This window comes from Kogia breviceps, chromosome 15, assembly GCF_026419965.1.
Source record: "Kogia breviceps isolate mKogBre1 chromosome 15, mKogBre1 haplotype 1, whole genome shotgun sequence".
In the NCBI taxonomy this organism is placed as follows: Eukaryota; Metazoa; Chordata; class Mammalia; order Artiodactyla; family Physeteridae; genus Kogia; species Kogia breviceps.
This window is the reverse complement of record NC_081324.1, coordinates 82,647,459-82,661,777: the sequence shown is the minus strand read 5'-3', so window position 1 is coordinate 82,661,777 and position 14,319 is coordinate 82,647,459. Positions and strand designations below refer to the sequence as shown.

General features: G+C 53.6%; 1 protein-coding gene across 4 annotated transcripts in view; it reads right to left on the bottom strand.

Annotated features, from left to right (window-relative positions):
• Positions 1 to 484: 484 nt before the first annotated feature.
• Positions 485 to 14,319, bottom strand: part of BCL7A (BAF chromatin remodeling complex subunit BCL7A) — a 29,912-nt gene continuing 16,077 nt past the window's right edge. For 2 of the 4 annotated variants that reach the window (XM_059040720.2, XM_067014363.1), the window contains 3 exons: positions 14,073 to 14,240; positions 6,287 to 6,471; positions 1,937 to 3,396 (listed from right to left, as the gene is read on the bottom strand). In XM_059040720.2, coding sequence (XP_058896703.1) covers positions 3,325 to 3,396; positions 6,287 to 6,471; positions 14,073 to 14,240 — 425 coding nt within the window. In that variant the 3' untranslated portion in view covers positions 1,937 to 3,324. Of the gene's footprint in view, positions 3,397 to 3,703; positions 3,768 to 6,286; positions 6,472 to 14,072; positions 14,241 to 14,319 lie in introns of those variants that run through there. The other 2 variants (XM_059040721.2, XM_067014362.1) reach the window with 2 other exon arrangements.

Genomic DNA, 14,319 nt, shown 5'->3' with positions numbered 1-14,319 from the left:
TCGCTGGGGGTGGGCGGTGGGGTGCGGGAGAAGGGCCCTGGGGCAGCTCTGCCTCCAGCCTGACCACGAGTTAAGACAAGTCAAGACACAGCTGCTCGTGAGCTGACATCTCAGAGTCCCTGCCATGGGCCAGAGCCTCCCACAGTCAGGGACGCAGCAAACTTGTGTCCTGGGCCAGGACCCGGGCTGGGGGGCCGGGCATGGCTATAAGTTAGTTACACCGGGGCTCTGGCTCTGACTCGGCAAGAGGCAAGGTGTGCGTAAGGTGGCAAACAACACCCACCCACGGCATCCAGCTGGTGCTGAACGATGGCAGCTATCACGACCGGCCGCGGGAGGCGGGGGCCACAGTGCCTGCGTGGACGATGGGTACAGAGTTCGGGCCGCGTGGCCGTGCACGAGACACCAGAGCAGCCGGTGGGGAACCTTCTCACCATCCACCGGATTTTACTCTGTATCACGATGCTACAAAAATCGCATGGCGTTCATGATCTGAGTTTTTATTTTCTGAAATGGAACCATTGTACATTGTACAAACCATATCTACTGATGGAATAAATAAGTGAAAAATTATACTGCTGTACAACACACCAAAAAAAAAAAAATTGTAAGGAAAAAAAAAAAAATTAGGTAACAGTGAAAAAAGGTCTTTATACCTCTAAGCAGGTCCTTGGCTGATAATGAACATTCCAAACCATGACATCGTTGGTAATGGGAGGTCACCACCCTATGGGTCGGTCCACCGCCTTCGGGTTATGGGGGTGCGTGCCAGCACTTTGTGGAATGTGTAGCTGCAGCACCCCCAGCTTCAAGTTTTTCGGGGAGTACGTTTGCCCCGGGAGCCCTTTAGGCCGCGGGGCCTGGTGTCCGCGGAAGGCATTCGCTCAGGACCCCCGCCTCTGGCTCGCCGGCTGAAAGGTCTTAGATTCTGAGGTGTGGGGCTGGGGGCGAGGGGTGGGGAGCGGCGGCTGCGGAGCGAGCCGCGTCGGGGAAGGAAGCACGTGTGGATTTTTGCAGTCTCATCATCCCGCGTGGAAGGCCTTCCCGGCCGGCGTGGATGGAGCGCAGGGCCGCTGGCGCTCTGCCTGGCATGGCCGTGGCGGGGCCCCATCGGTCCCGACCCCCGGCCCATTCCTACCTTCAGGCACTTCAGAGAAAAACTATGACAGCCTCGTATCCTGGGTGTCCGCTTCGTTCGTCCTCAAGCGTGTCGACTCCCCTTGCCTGTTGAGAGGACCCTGCCGTTTCCACGGATGCGTGTGTGTGATCCTCCTTCAGCTGTCTTGCTTGTAACCTCTCGTTTCCCAAAAAAGAGGAGGAAATAAATATCCAAATTCATCTTGCATCCAAATGGAGTTTTGCTGCAAAGGAAAAAGTTAACTCTAACTCTATAGGGTCTGGAGGTAAAGCCGCCTTGAGATACACTGAGAGGTAACGCAGGACACAGTTCTCCGCAGAACTGCCTGCCTGAGGGGTGAAATTGATAAAGATTTTTTTTTTTTTAAGACAGAAACCTTTCGGCATCGCTAACTTCAACATTAAGATTTTCAAAGTTCATGTTTTTTTTTTTTTCTTCCTTTGTTTCAGGAGACATTTTTGCATGAGGTATTTGAAATTCAGGAACATTTTGATTCTTCTTGAAGTGCAGGAAATAGATTGGCTCCCTTAAAAAACAAATAAGAGCCTCACCCTCAGACACTCTTAGAAAATGGAATCTGGCAGACACCCCCCCATGGTGGTCAGGAGAGAGATCCACATGTGAAAAAGGTGGTACCTGAATATGCACCAATTAGCCAAAACAAAAACAAACAAACAAACAGAAAAAAAGAATAAAACAACCAACGAAACCCCGAAACCCCGGAACCCTCCCTCCCAGCCATACAACTCAAAGGGAGTTGGAACTCCAGTGCAGTAAAGAAAGCTCAGGAAAAGGGTTAAGGTCTGAGGAGTCTGTATAGGAATTAAGAGCAAACCGGGCCTCAGAACCAAACAATTAGGCAGTTTGTCCAAGGGGGGAGGGCATCTCCATTTTAGTGAGAGCAAGCTGTCCCAGTGCAGGCGGGGGATGGAGGCGGGGAAGGGACCCGGTTGCCCCTTTCTGGAGGAGTGCAAAGCTCTCCAGTCCCTCGGTGCCTCGTTTCTGGCCTTCGAGGTCCAACCCTCAAGGCCCGCTCCGCCGTAGCAGCGTCTGGGAGCATCATCGCATCCGGGAATGAGACACGATCCAACTGTTGGCTCCCGGAGTCGGAACAGTATGTAGAAGCAAGCGGATTTTGGAATTTGGCCGACTGCAACCTTGCCTGCTCTGCAGGTGGGGACGGGTGGAGCTGGGGGGGAGAGCGGCAAGCAGAGGGCAGCAGGTGACTGTGGATTTGAAATCCAAGCGACGTCCTATGAGAGAAAGTTCAGCACCAGCTATTCCTGCCGTCCGCTCCCAGCCTCCTCCGCCCCTTTATCGTCTTAAGGAGACAATCCTGCAGTCAGCGGCAGAAGCCAGTCCGTCTTCGGAGGTGTGGGAGAACGCGGTGTGGTGGCAGCAGAGGGGGAAGTGCCAGGACAATCGAAGGGCTCTGTGGAAGCCTTTGGGGACAGTGCCCAGACATCGGAGACTCCTCGGACCCTGGAGGCTGGTGCTGTCCCCACCTGGGGCTCAGGGTGTGTCCCTCAGCCCCCTGGACCAGGAAGTCAGGCTGCCCGGGAGGTCCTGCTCTTCTGCAGCCTCGGGCTCTCCTTCTCCCTGCCTGGTCCGCTCCAGCTGAAGTCCTGGGGCAGGGAGGAGAGAGATGTGAGGACCGGGGCAATGGCTGCCTGAACTGAACCAAGAGGGCACTTGCAAGGGGAGATGCAAAACAACCAGGAAAACATGCCAGAGGTCACCTCAAGGGCACAAGGCACAAAAAAAGAAAGTGGAAGGAATCGGTTGAACAGTGAAAAGCCCCATGAAAAAGCGAATTCCTGATCGGTACCACCCTCAAATAGCTTACATCCTTAAATAGAGAAGTGGAAAACAAAACAAAACAATACAGCAGCAACACAAATGTAATCTTGGCTTCAGAGACAGTGTGCAGACGCTCCTGAGCTGTCGACCCCGCCTTCCCCAGGACAGTCACTTCAAGATTCGAGTGTTTTGCTTCACAGCAGGAAGTTCTTCAGTGTCTGAGAAGTTACGCCGTTCTAGGTTTTCTTGGATTTGCACTTGGTAAACTTGAAAAGTTAGTAGTTCCCTTCGCACCCAACAGGGATCCGCTCGGGTGAGGTTGTTCTAGAATTAAGCCTGCTGATGCATCTCCAGTGAGAAGTGGATCAGAGGACTGAACTCGGTGTCTACATCTCCTCGGAGTTTTGTTGCGATGCCTCCAGTTTCATCTTTTTGGAGGGTGGCACTCCTTCCAGATCCTTGGGGGAAGAAGAAGAAAAGAGAAACACAGTCGTTGAGACTCCAGGAAAGCGACTCAGGTCAGCCGGGAGGTTGCAGATCAGCCCAGGAAGGACCCAAGGGTGGGCGTCTGTGGTTCTGACCCTGTGACCCTTTCGTGGACTCAAAAAGGTTCCTGGACCCACGGGGAGCCTCGCACCCAAGCCGCTCCTGTGTCCACCAAGCCCAAGTCACTCAAGTCTTCCAATCTCTCATTAGCTGCAGGGTAATTATATACGCAGTTTCGGGTTTACCTCTGCAGGCTCGAAGGCTAGACCAACCTGGCCGTGTTAACAACTGCTCATCCAGGGCTCAGCAGCACAGGTGCCCGGCCCGGCGCAGACACTCAGCACTGTGGAATGTACACAAGTCTGTTATTCTGGGGGAGGCGTCCACAGCTGCCACCAAATTCCCAAGAAGTCCCGGGACTCAAAAAAAAGAAAGGTCAATGCTCACTCATCTGCCTCTCCCTCGACCTTCTCACGCCACCATCCCAGGCAGCTCCAACCTGACCCACCACCCGAATCCAGCTCCTGACTTCGCCCGTCCTAACCGGTGCTCCCACAGCTGGCGACAGCACCACCGGACCCTGGAGCCCTCCCTCCTCCCCGTGCCCCCAAGCCCAACTCCAACTCCAGAGACCCCCGGCCCACCCCCTCTGCCCTCTGCCCGCCACCCTGTCCACACCCGAGCCTCCAACCCTCATCTGGCTGGTGCGGCAGCCGCTCCACGGCCGCCCTACCCGGCCTTGAGCAGGACCCAAGAGATCCTCTCAAAGCAGCGATCACACATAGAATACTGTCCCACGGGCCTCAGGACAGAATCCCAGCTCCTCGCCAGGCGGGGAAGGCCTCCCGCTCCCGCTTCGTCCTGCCACCCTCCCGTTAAGCATCTTCTCACCACCCCGCTCCCGTCCTCCGCCTGCGCCTGCCGTCTCCCGGCTGTGTCTCTGCCCCCGCCCCACCCCCCCACCGACCCCATCACGAGCCCCGCGAGGGCCGGGGGACCATGTCTGCTGGCTCACCCTGGCTACCCCGTTACCCGGCTTACTGCCCGACACCCAGTGGGTACCCAATCAGTGTGAAACAGAGAGCCCCGGGCCTTGATGTAGGATGTGTGTGAGTTTCTTGAGGAAAAGCCAGAGAGCAGGGACGGCAGGGAGGCACCCCTCCCTTTTCCTGATGAAAGTGATAAAAGCTCAGCCTAAACTAACGGGAGAAAGCGGGCCGCCGTGCCTTCCGCGGAAGGTGGATCCCGTTCAGGTGCAGTGTCTGCACAGCACCCGGTGGGGGACAGTATGTGAGCTTGGGGGCGGACTCTGGAGACAGGAGAACTGTCCTGCGTAAGGGAGAGAGCGGGAGGGAGGGCGTGAGAAAGGGGACGGGGAGCCTTTTTTCTTTTTTAAACAGGAATGGCTGAACATCAAGGTCAAGCTGTTTGCTTTAGTGCAGCGCACCCTTCGCCTTGCTCACAAACGCAGCAGCTCTGGAGACAGGTGGCATGCTATGTGAGCATGAAAATGGCAGAAGAGGTCCCATTTCAGGTCTGGGTCCCCGGAAATGGGAGTGGGGGAGGTGTGTTAGAACGGAAGACCCCTGGACTTTTCAGATGTCAGTGGAAAGCGTTACATGCCCCCAGGGTGTGGATCAAGGTTTCAAGCTATCTTTCCTCCACTGAGCTCAAGAGGCCAGGAGACCCCAGCTGCTTCTTGGTTTTACCAGCTCTGTCTACATGAGGCTTTGATTTGTATCATAGTTTTAATCAAATGGGCTTGTGCTACGCTCGAGGCTCTGCCTTGTGTTTTTCGTTTCACATTGTGAGAATATTTCTTTGTTCTCTATCTGTACCTGGGTAAACACACTCTTTAACAGCTGCATAGCAGACTGTTTTATCCATGACCCCAGATTTATTTAATCCTTCCAATACACTTAGGTTGTGGCCGATTTTCTGCCACTGCAAACACATCTTTCATCAGCACCACCTCTGTGCCTCTGGGCCTTTGGAAGGGTCTTCTATAGGCTGAAAGGGGGCTGCAGATCCAAGGGTATGGAGATGTGAAAAATCTGAGAGGCACTCTCCCTTGCCGAAGGCCTGGTTGAAGGCTCCCCAGAGTACAGACAGACAGAAGTACAGACTTCTTTCTGCTACTTGTCAATTTCTCCCCAGGTATGAAAATACGCAGCAGAATGGAAACAGTTTTATTAGTTGAAGTTTTGATACCTGAGTCCTCAGACCTCTTAGAGAAACACAGAGGGCAGACGGTAAAAAAATCACCATGGAGGCCGAGGCAACCCCGGGGCATGTCGTGCGCGCAGCTCTGGGTTAAGTGTGTTACCCACATTCTCTCCTCTCGCCCGCACCCCGGCCCCAAGACACTTCCGTGATCCCATTTTAGCAAATGGAGATACTGAGGCTCATGTGTGTCAAGTGAAGGATCTGGGATTCGAACCCGGGACATTTCCTCCTGTCCACAAAGCCACCTGAGCCTGCACTGTCTGATTCAGACCAGATTCTGGCAAACAGTGATGACCCAGAAAGGGATCCAACCAGGGGGAGTGTTGTCAGTTGCGAAATTCCAAAGGATGATTCATTGGGCATTGAGGATTTTGAAGTCTCATCTTCCCAGCTCTAAGGGAAGTTGACTTTGGGTCACTGAGACCGGGCAGTGCTTTTGTGGACCCGAATAAACAAAGTGGTGAGGCCGAGGCTGGGATAAAGGACCCACCCCAAGGGCCAGACCCGTGTGTCTCGTCCTTCACCACGGGCCCCAGTGACCAGCTCAGATGCAGAGGACGTTCCTGAACACCAGACAGTTCCAATCGTCCAAAGGGCAAACAACGAAACACGACAGCAAAACACCTTTTGACGTACCCCCGACACCCCAACGGGCTCCTGGCCGATCTGGCTGCCCCTCTGAGACCTCGACCGAGGTACCTGAGAGATTGTGGATGTCTCTGCAGCCAGACCCACATCTCCAGATGGCTGCCGTTCTACTTGCTCTGAACTGTTCATCGAGTTTTCCATTGAAGACTGTGAATTCTGCTCATCAGAAGCGTCTGAGGGAAAAAGCAAGACGACAGAAGCTGTTTTCAGACACGGGAGATGCGGAGCCAGATGGACCAGCTACTAAAAATACCTGGAATTGGGTAGTCTTGTGGCCAGGCGGTCTGTCAGGACAGCAAGGAGCTGCGGGGCTTGGGAAGCCTCTTACTTATTCTCAGGGATCTCAGTTTAAGCAGGCAGGCCCCACTCTGGCCCTGCGGCCTCTGACCCTTCCCCTCGCACACCTATCACCTACCAAGCGCCCTGAGAGGCCACATAAAGGATGCTACAGGATGCTTTGTGCTGCGTGCACCTGGCGCCCTCTGGTGGACACAGCACGCTCCAACCATCATGGCTGCTGACTCCTCCCTCTTCCTTTAGGGAGCCTGCCTTCTCCACTGGGGAATCCACAGAGGTAACTGCCCCTTTGTAAACATTTCTCTTAATAATATGGATATTTTTCTCATTGGCATTGCAAGAAACAGAAAATACAGAAAAAAATTAAATCACCAACTATCTTGCCATCCACAGCTACCACGCCCCTAACATTTTAGAGGATTTAGTCCCAGCTTTCCGATGTTTTCTCCCTACATGCATACGGTTCTACACTCTCCCCGAAGAGGATCTCATAGTATTTTGGAAGACTTTCTCCAAAATATATGTCCTCAAAAACTCTGTAAATACAAGAGCCTCCAAGATGGCTGCAGAGCATTCTATCAAGCAGTCACTTATTTAATGAGCCCTGTTTTGCCAGTCATTTGAGCTGTTGCTCATGCTTCGGTCTCCCTGCTCCCCCCACCATGTTCCTTTAGCAGAAGGAAGGTGCAGGCCTTAGCAGGTTGTACCTGAAGCTTATCTTGGGCACAGAGAGCATGCAGGGAGCAGCCACGTTACGCGCAGGGCCCGGCTCTGCTTGCATCCAAGACACCAACAACGTATGTCACCCTAATTTGTAAAAAGCACACTAAAATACTCAAGAATGCCTTACTTTCTGGGGTTTCTGAGGCAGAGCCATAACAAAGGGGAAGAAAATTCCAGGCTTAAGTTTTAAAGCAGGCAAGCAATATGGGGAAATGGGGGAAAGTAGGCTGCACTCCAGGGCTTGAGGCCAGCAGGGCACACAGGGCTGGGGACAGGGCAGGAAGGAGCTGCAGCCCTCCTCCCAAGGAGGCTGACCCTCAGCCCGTCCATCCCAGGGGAGCTTCGGTTAACACACGCTCTTACGTCCCCTAAACCAGCAGTCCTGATCGCTCGGGGGCAGTGCCAGGAAACCCGACACCCCGCCAGGGTCCGAGCTGGGTTCTCCTGCCACCACGGGGAGGGTCAGGGGTCCACCTCACTGAGGCCCCTGGGCTTCACCTACAAGCTGGTGTCTGGGGCAGGGGACACAGGGTCTAGAAACCGGCCTGGATTCTAATACTGCCTCTGCCACTTGGTTCCTGGGTCTCAGATCCCTCACCCTCCTCCGTAAAGTCACGGTCGACAGTAGGCGCCCTGCTGAGCCGCTGTGAGGATTACATGGAAAGACAGAAGTATCCAAGCAGCAAAATAATCCCAGGTGGGAGTCAATGAGGGGTTATCTAGGGCAGAGAAACAAACTCCCCGCAAACCTGACATATCTTTGATATTTTTAGTTTTACCTTTAAAATCCATGTTAACAGCAGTTCCTCAAAAAGTTAAACATAGAATTCCTGTACGACTCAGCAATTCCACTTGTAGGATAGGCCCACAAGAACTGAAAACAGGCCCTCAAACTGACACCTGTGCACATTCACAGCAGCACCATTCACGACGGCCAAAAGATGGAAACGGCCCAAATGTCAGTTAACAGATAAACGGATAAACAAAATGTGGTCCATCCACACGATGGAATATTATTCAGCTATGAAAAGGAATGAAGTACTGACACAGGCTACAATGTGGATGAACCTTGAAAACATGATGCTGAGTGAAAGAAGCCAGCCAAAAGGCACATGTTACACGACTCCCTTTATAGATATGAAATGTCCGGAAAATGTTTCTGTCTCTGTCCACAGAGACAGAAACCAGGTTGGTGGTTGCCAGGGACTGGGGGGAATGGGGAGTGACAGCCAAAGGATACAGGGTTTCCTTTTAGAGTGATGAGCACAGTTTGGAACTAGACAGAGGTGATGACTGCACCTTATGAATGTGCTAAATGGTACTGAACTGTTCACTTTAAAATGCTTCCTTTTTTTTTTTTTTTTTCCGGTACGCGGGCCTCTCACTGTTGTGGCCTCTCCCGTTGCGGAGCACAGGCTCCAGACGCGCAGGCTCGGCGGCCATGGCTCACGGGCCCAGCCGCTCCGCGGCACGTGGGATCTTCCCGGACCGGGGCACGAACCCGCGTCCCCTGCGTCGGCAGGCGGACTCTCAACCACTGCGCCACCGGGGAAGTCCTAAAATGCTTCCTTTTGTGCTATGGGAATTTCATCTCAATTTTAAAAGAAGAAAATATCCATGTTAACCTTATATTCTAGTTCATAATATATGTTTGCTTTAACAAACTTTTGCGGTTGTTATCGTCCTCCTTCTCTGTGACTACAGGTGGGCTTTCCAGAGTGGAGAGGAAGGTGAGGGCCCGGTTGCAGTCTTCGAAATCAGGAAGGTCGCCGGTCACCCAGGGAGTCACACTAACCCCCCTTGACCGGCCCAAGAGTGCAGCGGGAACTGGCCTTTGCGCTGGCGGAGCGTTCCAGGCCTCGCTGCAGCGGCCTGATTCTCTTAACCCAGCAGCACTGGAACGCGCTCGGGGGAAATTATTTTCCGAGGGCCTAAATTTAGTCCAGGGAGTTTGGACGTTATGTCATTCCCTGAACTCACTCAGCAGTAAACAAGTTCAAAGCAAGGTCAACAGCTGGCAACCAACCCGCCCTGTCCCGCAGGCAGTAGGCCCCAACCTGGGAAGGCCCGAGGGTCCGCCTCTTGTCCTTCCCACAGGAGCTCGGCAGCCCTGGGCCGTGGGCAGGCGGGCCTGGCCACCAGCGCGGTCCCGCCTGGTCAAAGCTGGGCAACTGGGCCGGCCAGGAGGCCTGGGCCGGCCAGGAGGGAGGCCTGGGCCGGCCAGGAGGGACGCCGGTGTGGTTCCTACCTGGACCTGTGATGGGGCGTGGGGCTGTGGATGGTAGGGTAGGTTGTGGAAGCACCGACTCCAAACGTAATCCCGCAGCCGGGCTCTACCGGACCCTTTAGGGCAAAGGAGCCGCAGACCCCAAACATGGGAGAAGCGAGGCCATGGCCAGAAAATAAGAAGCCACTGGGACTTCCTGGTGGTCCAGTGGTTAAGACTCCGCGCTCCCAATGCAACAAACAAACAAACAATCAAACAACACAGCAAGCAAGAAGCCAGGAGCGGTCCACACAGGGCCCCGCAGGCCACGCCCCCAGCTCACCAGGATCGCTCCGCCCTCCCGCTGCCCCACCCCCGCGAGCCCCGCCTCCTTTCCAGCCTCCTGAGGAGAGGCAACTTCTATTGGCCTCATCTCATGAACGAGGAAGCAGGAAGGCACGCAGGTGATGCCGCTGGCCTGAGGCCACTCGGCCAGCAAGGGTCCGCTCAGATGTGACGAGCTCGTCCTGTGTGCACAGCCCCGTCCCAGCACCTCCCCCCGCCAGACGCGGGCGGGGGGGCCCCATGGGGACGAGAGGGGATGCCCACGTGCTGTACACGGGAGACGGCGGCGCCAAAGTCCCTGGGACAGAGTTCTCAACTGGGGACGATTCTGTCCCCTGCTCCCCCAGGGGACATTTGGCCCCATCTAGAAAGATTTTTGGTGTCACGACTGGGGGTGGGGCATGCTACTGGCATCTAGTGACAGGGGTGCTTCTTAATACCCCGCCACGCACAGGACACCCCACAGCAAAGACTCATCCGGCTTCACATGCCCACAGCGCCCAGGCTGAAAGGCACTGCTCTGCCGTTCCGCCCACCGGCTCGCTGGAGGAAGACCCCGCAGGGCCTACGGAGGGCCCTCAGCCCCCTTCCAGGGCCGCGTCCTACACACCCACTCACACCTGAGCAAAGAGGCAAAGAGGCGTGCACCCAATGCTCCCTCCCGCACTGTCGGTGTAGGAAAAAGACAGAAAACCCAAATGACCACCAACGCGGGGACTATTTAAATAAATCATGGCACATTCACGTCATTGAATGATAGGCTGGTAAAGAAAATAAGACAAATCCGTGTGTCCTAACGTGGAATTATCTCCATGGTGACGGCTAAGTGAAAGCACTCTAAAGAGAAAGGTTATCATCTCATACAGATGCTTCTAGGTACAGACTATCTCTGGAAGGCTACAAATCAGACTCAGCAGTGGTCTGCCCCGAGGAGGGGGAGGACCCGGGAGAGCTTGGGGGCGCACTTCAAGCTGCATCCTAATTCATGGTTGTTTCCCCTGTGTAGGGTTACCTGCACCCCCTGCACAGAGGTGCTCCTGGCACATGGGCACCTTCCCCTGCAGGTCCCCAGGCGCTGCCCTGCAGTCCCTTCTGTCTGGGTTGCCCAGTTCCCTCCTATCTCTGATCATCCTTTAAGACTAAGTTAGACAGCACCTCCTCTGGGAAGCCTTCCAGGCTCCCTTTCCTTACTGCATCTCACCGTGAGCTGAAAAGCCCCCTTAGGGGCCAGGCAGTGCCATGAATGAGTCAAATATTTAATTCAGACACAAATAAGCTTTGTAAAGAAAATGTAAAGGAATATTCTCTTCTTCCTCAAAGAAATGTGCATTCCCCCAGCCTCTCAGCCTTTTACTTTTCCACCCTTTACTAGAGAAAAAGGTTCAAGAAACGTATTAACTTTCCTTTAAATCAACAATGAGAAAAACAGGAAATTCCCTGGTGGTCCAGTGGTTAGGACTCTGCGCTTTCACTGCCAAGTGCGCGGGTTCAATCCCTGGTCGGGGAACTAAGATCCCACAAGTCACGCAGCCAAAAAACAAACAAACAAAAACGGAAAACAACAGTGATCCCACGGTGTAATACATGGCAACTGCCTTTGGCCTCAGCGTCAGGGAGACAATAGGGCGTGTTGGGGAGTGCGGTTAACTGGTGAATGTAGGTCCTCTTGGCCCTCTCTGGAGAGGCAGCCACATCTCAGCTCTAGCTGGTTGCTGCTCAATGGAAATGCAGGTCCAGTATTGCCAGATCTTCCCACTTTCCAAGAGAGGGGGACAATCGATCTTATTTTAACTGAAATTGCTCAACTCTTACATTTCAGCATCGACAACCTGCTGTAAAGCACAGGGAGCTCAGCTCGGTGCTCTGTGATGACCTAGATGGGGGGGAAGGCAGGGAAGGAGGTCCAAGAAGGAGGGGATATAGGTATACATACGGCTGATTCACTTCATTGTACAGCAGAAACTAACACAACATTGTAAAGCAATTTTACTCCAATAAAAAAAAAAAAATTTCGGCATCGAGTTTCAATTAAAAATAAAAACACCACTGGGCTCCACGGTCACACCCGCACACCACATGCTCGATCTAGTCTGTCTGCGACCTCTGTAGACTGTAATTCTCAGCTTCAATGCTTGTCTTGCCCATGAGTTCTTGGGAGTCAGGTGTGGGACTCAGCTGACTGTCGCCCAGGACTGGCATGGAGCTTTGCACGGGGCTGACGTGGGTGAAGTGTGTGGAACGGAATGGAAGGGGATGTGAATGAACTCCGCAACACAGGACGGCCTTCTCCCAAGGAGATGCACGCCCTCCCCAAGCATCTGGAAGCCCGGACTCCAGGCCAGCTGCCTTGCCCCACCAGGTAAGGGCATATCAGCCCGGACCTCTCCCTGGAACCCCGAACTCTGCACTCGGGCATCTGCAGGCACCCTGGATGGCCCTGGCCCTGCCCCTCCACACGCCACACCCCACTGGCCCCGCCCCTCCCCCTCTCCCATCACAGGTGGCGGCAAGGCCGTCCCTCCAGGTGCCAAGAGTCACTCTCCAGTCCCCCCTCTCACAGCCCACACACCGCCCATCGAACACACTTTCACCTCTGCCCCCGAAACACACCTCGATATTAGACAATCAGGAGCTACTGTTCAATTTCTTAGGTGCAATAATGGTCGTCGTGACTATGTAAGAGAATGTCCTTATTTTTAAAAGATGCATGCTGAAGTGTTTAGAGACAAAACGTCATAAGGTCTACAACTCAATGTCAAATGGCCTCAGAAAAAAATACTTTTAAGCAAAGCAAAAAAAAAACCCAGAAAACCAAACCAAACCACAACCCCCCTCTGACAAAAACCAAAAACCCCAAAACATTAACAACTGATGAGTTTGGCTGGTGGGTATACAGGAGAGTATTATACTCTTCGTTCAATTTTTCTGTATACTGGAAAATTATTCATTTAAAGAGAATCCAGAGGGACTTCCCTGGTGGTCCCTGGGTTAAGACTCTGCGCTCCCAATGTACGGGGCCCGGGTTCGATTCCTGGTTGGGAAACTAGATCCCACGTGACACAAATAAGAGTTTGCGCGCTGCAACCAAGACCCAGTGCAGCCAAATAAATAAACATTAAAATAGGGCTTCCCTGGTGGCGCAGTGGTTAAGAATCGTGGGTTCGAGCCCTGGTCCGGGAAGATCCCACATGCCGCGGAGCAGCTAAGCCCGTGTGCCACAATTACTGAGCCTGTGCTCTAGAGCCCACGAGCCACAAGTACTGAAGTCCGTGCACCTAGAGCCTGAGCTGCACAACGAAGAGCAGCCCCCGCTTGACACAACTGGAGAAAGCCGTGCGCAGCAACAAAGACCCCATGCAGCCAAAAATAAATAATAAATTTTTTTAAAAACCATTAAAATAAATAGAAGACTCAAGATTAAATAAATAAATAAATACATAAACAGAATCCAGAAACCTCAAAATAAACAAACCTATAATACACATACACATGTATACACACGTCCTCCACAATCAGACCCCTTCTTACCACCTCATCAGCCACCATCTGGACAACTAGAGTAGCCCCCTCGCTGGTCTCCCTGCCTCCACCCTGGCCTCCCCATTGTCTGATCTCAATCACGGCCACCAACATGATACTTCATATCACGGCCACCAACGTGATACTTCATATCATGGCATTCAAACTCCCAAAGGCTCCTGTTTCACTCAGCATAAAGACCCGGGTCTGTGAAGTGGCCTATAAGCCCTGACACTCGACACTCGAGGTCCTGCCTCCTCTCTGACCTCATCTCACTTGTTGAGACCCTCACGCCTTCTTCTCCAGCCATGCTGAGCGCGCTCCTGCCACAGGGCCTTTGCACTGCCCCCAATGTTCTTCTCCCGCCTGGCTTGCTCCCTCCCCTAACCTGAGCCTCGTTTGCTCTCACGTCAACTTCTCAGTGAGGCCTTCCCTGACCATCCCATTTAAAATGCAACCCTAACCCACTCCCCTTTCTTACTTTATAATTCTCCAAAGCACTTCTTTTTCAAATATTACATTGTATGATTTTTTTAATTGCCCCTCAAGAATATGAGCTCCAGGCATTACCTTTCTTCTACCATCACCTTCTGGGGCTGGCACTTGGCAGGACCTCCTTAAAGACCCTTCCAAGTGCCTGGCTGAAGGCAGGCCCCTCTGAGCCCAGCCCCCGAGGGCACACACCTTCGGCCCCGGGGAGCTCCTTCCCATCGGCCTGGGCCTCATCCACCTTGGTGTCGGCGCCATCACCGGGCACGGTCGAGTTGGGCTCGGGAGCGGGGCTGGAGTTGCTGCTGTTCTCCTGTTTGATGGGGGAGGCGTCTGCAATGGAGCTCTGGTTGCTGTTATCATCTGCACGGGGGGAACAGAACCACAGCGTGAAATGCCACGGCTGCTGACTCAAGGCGTGTGGGGGGCTCAGTCCCCCCAG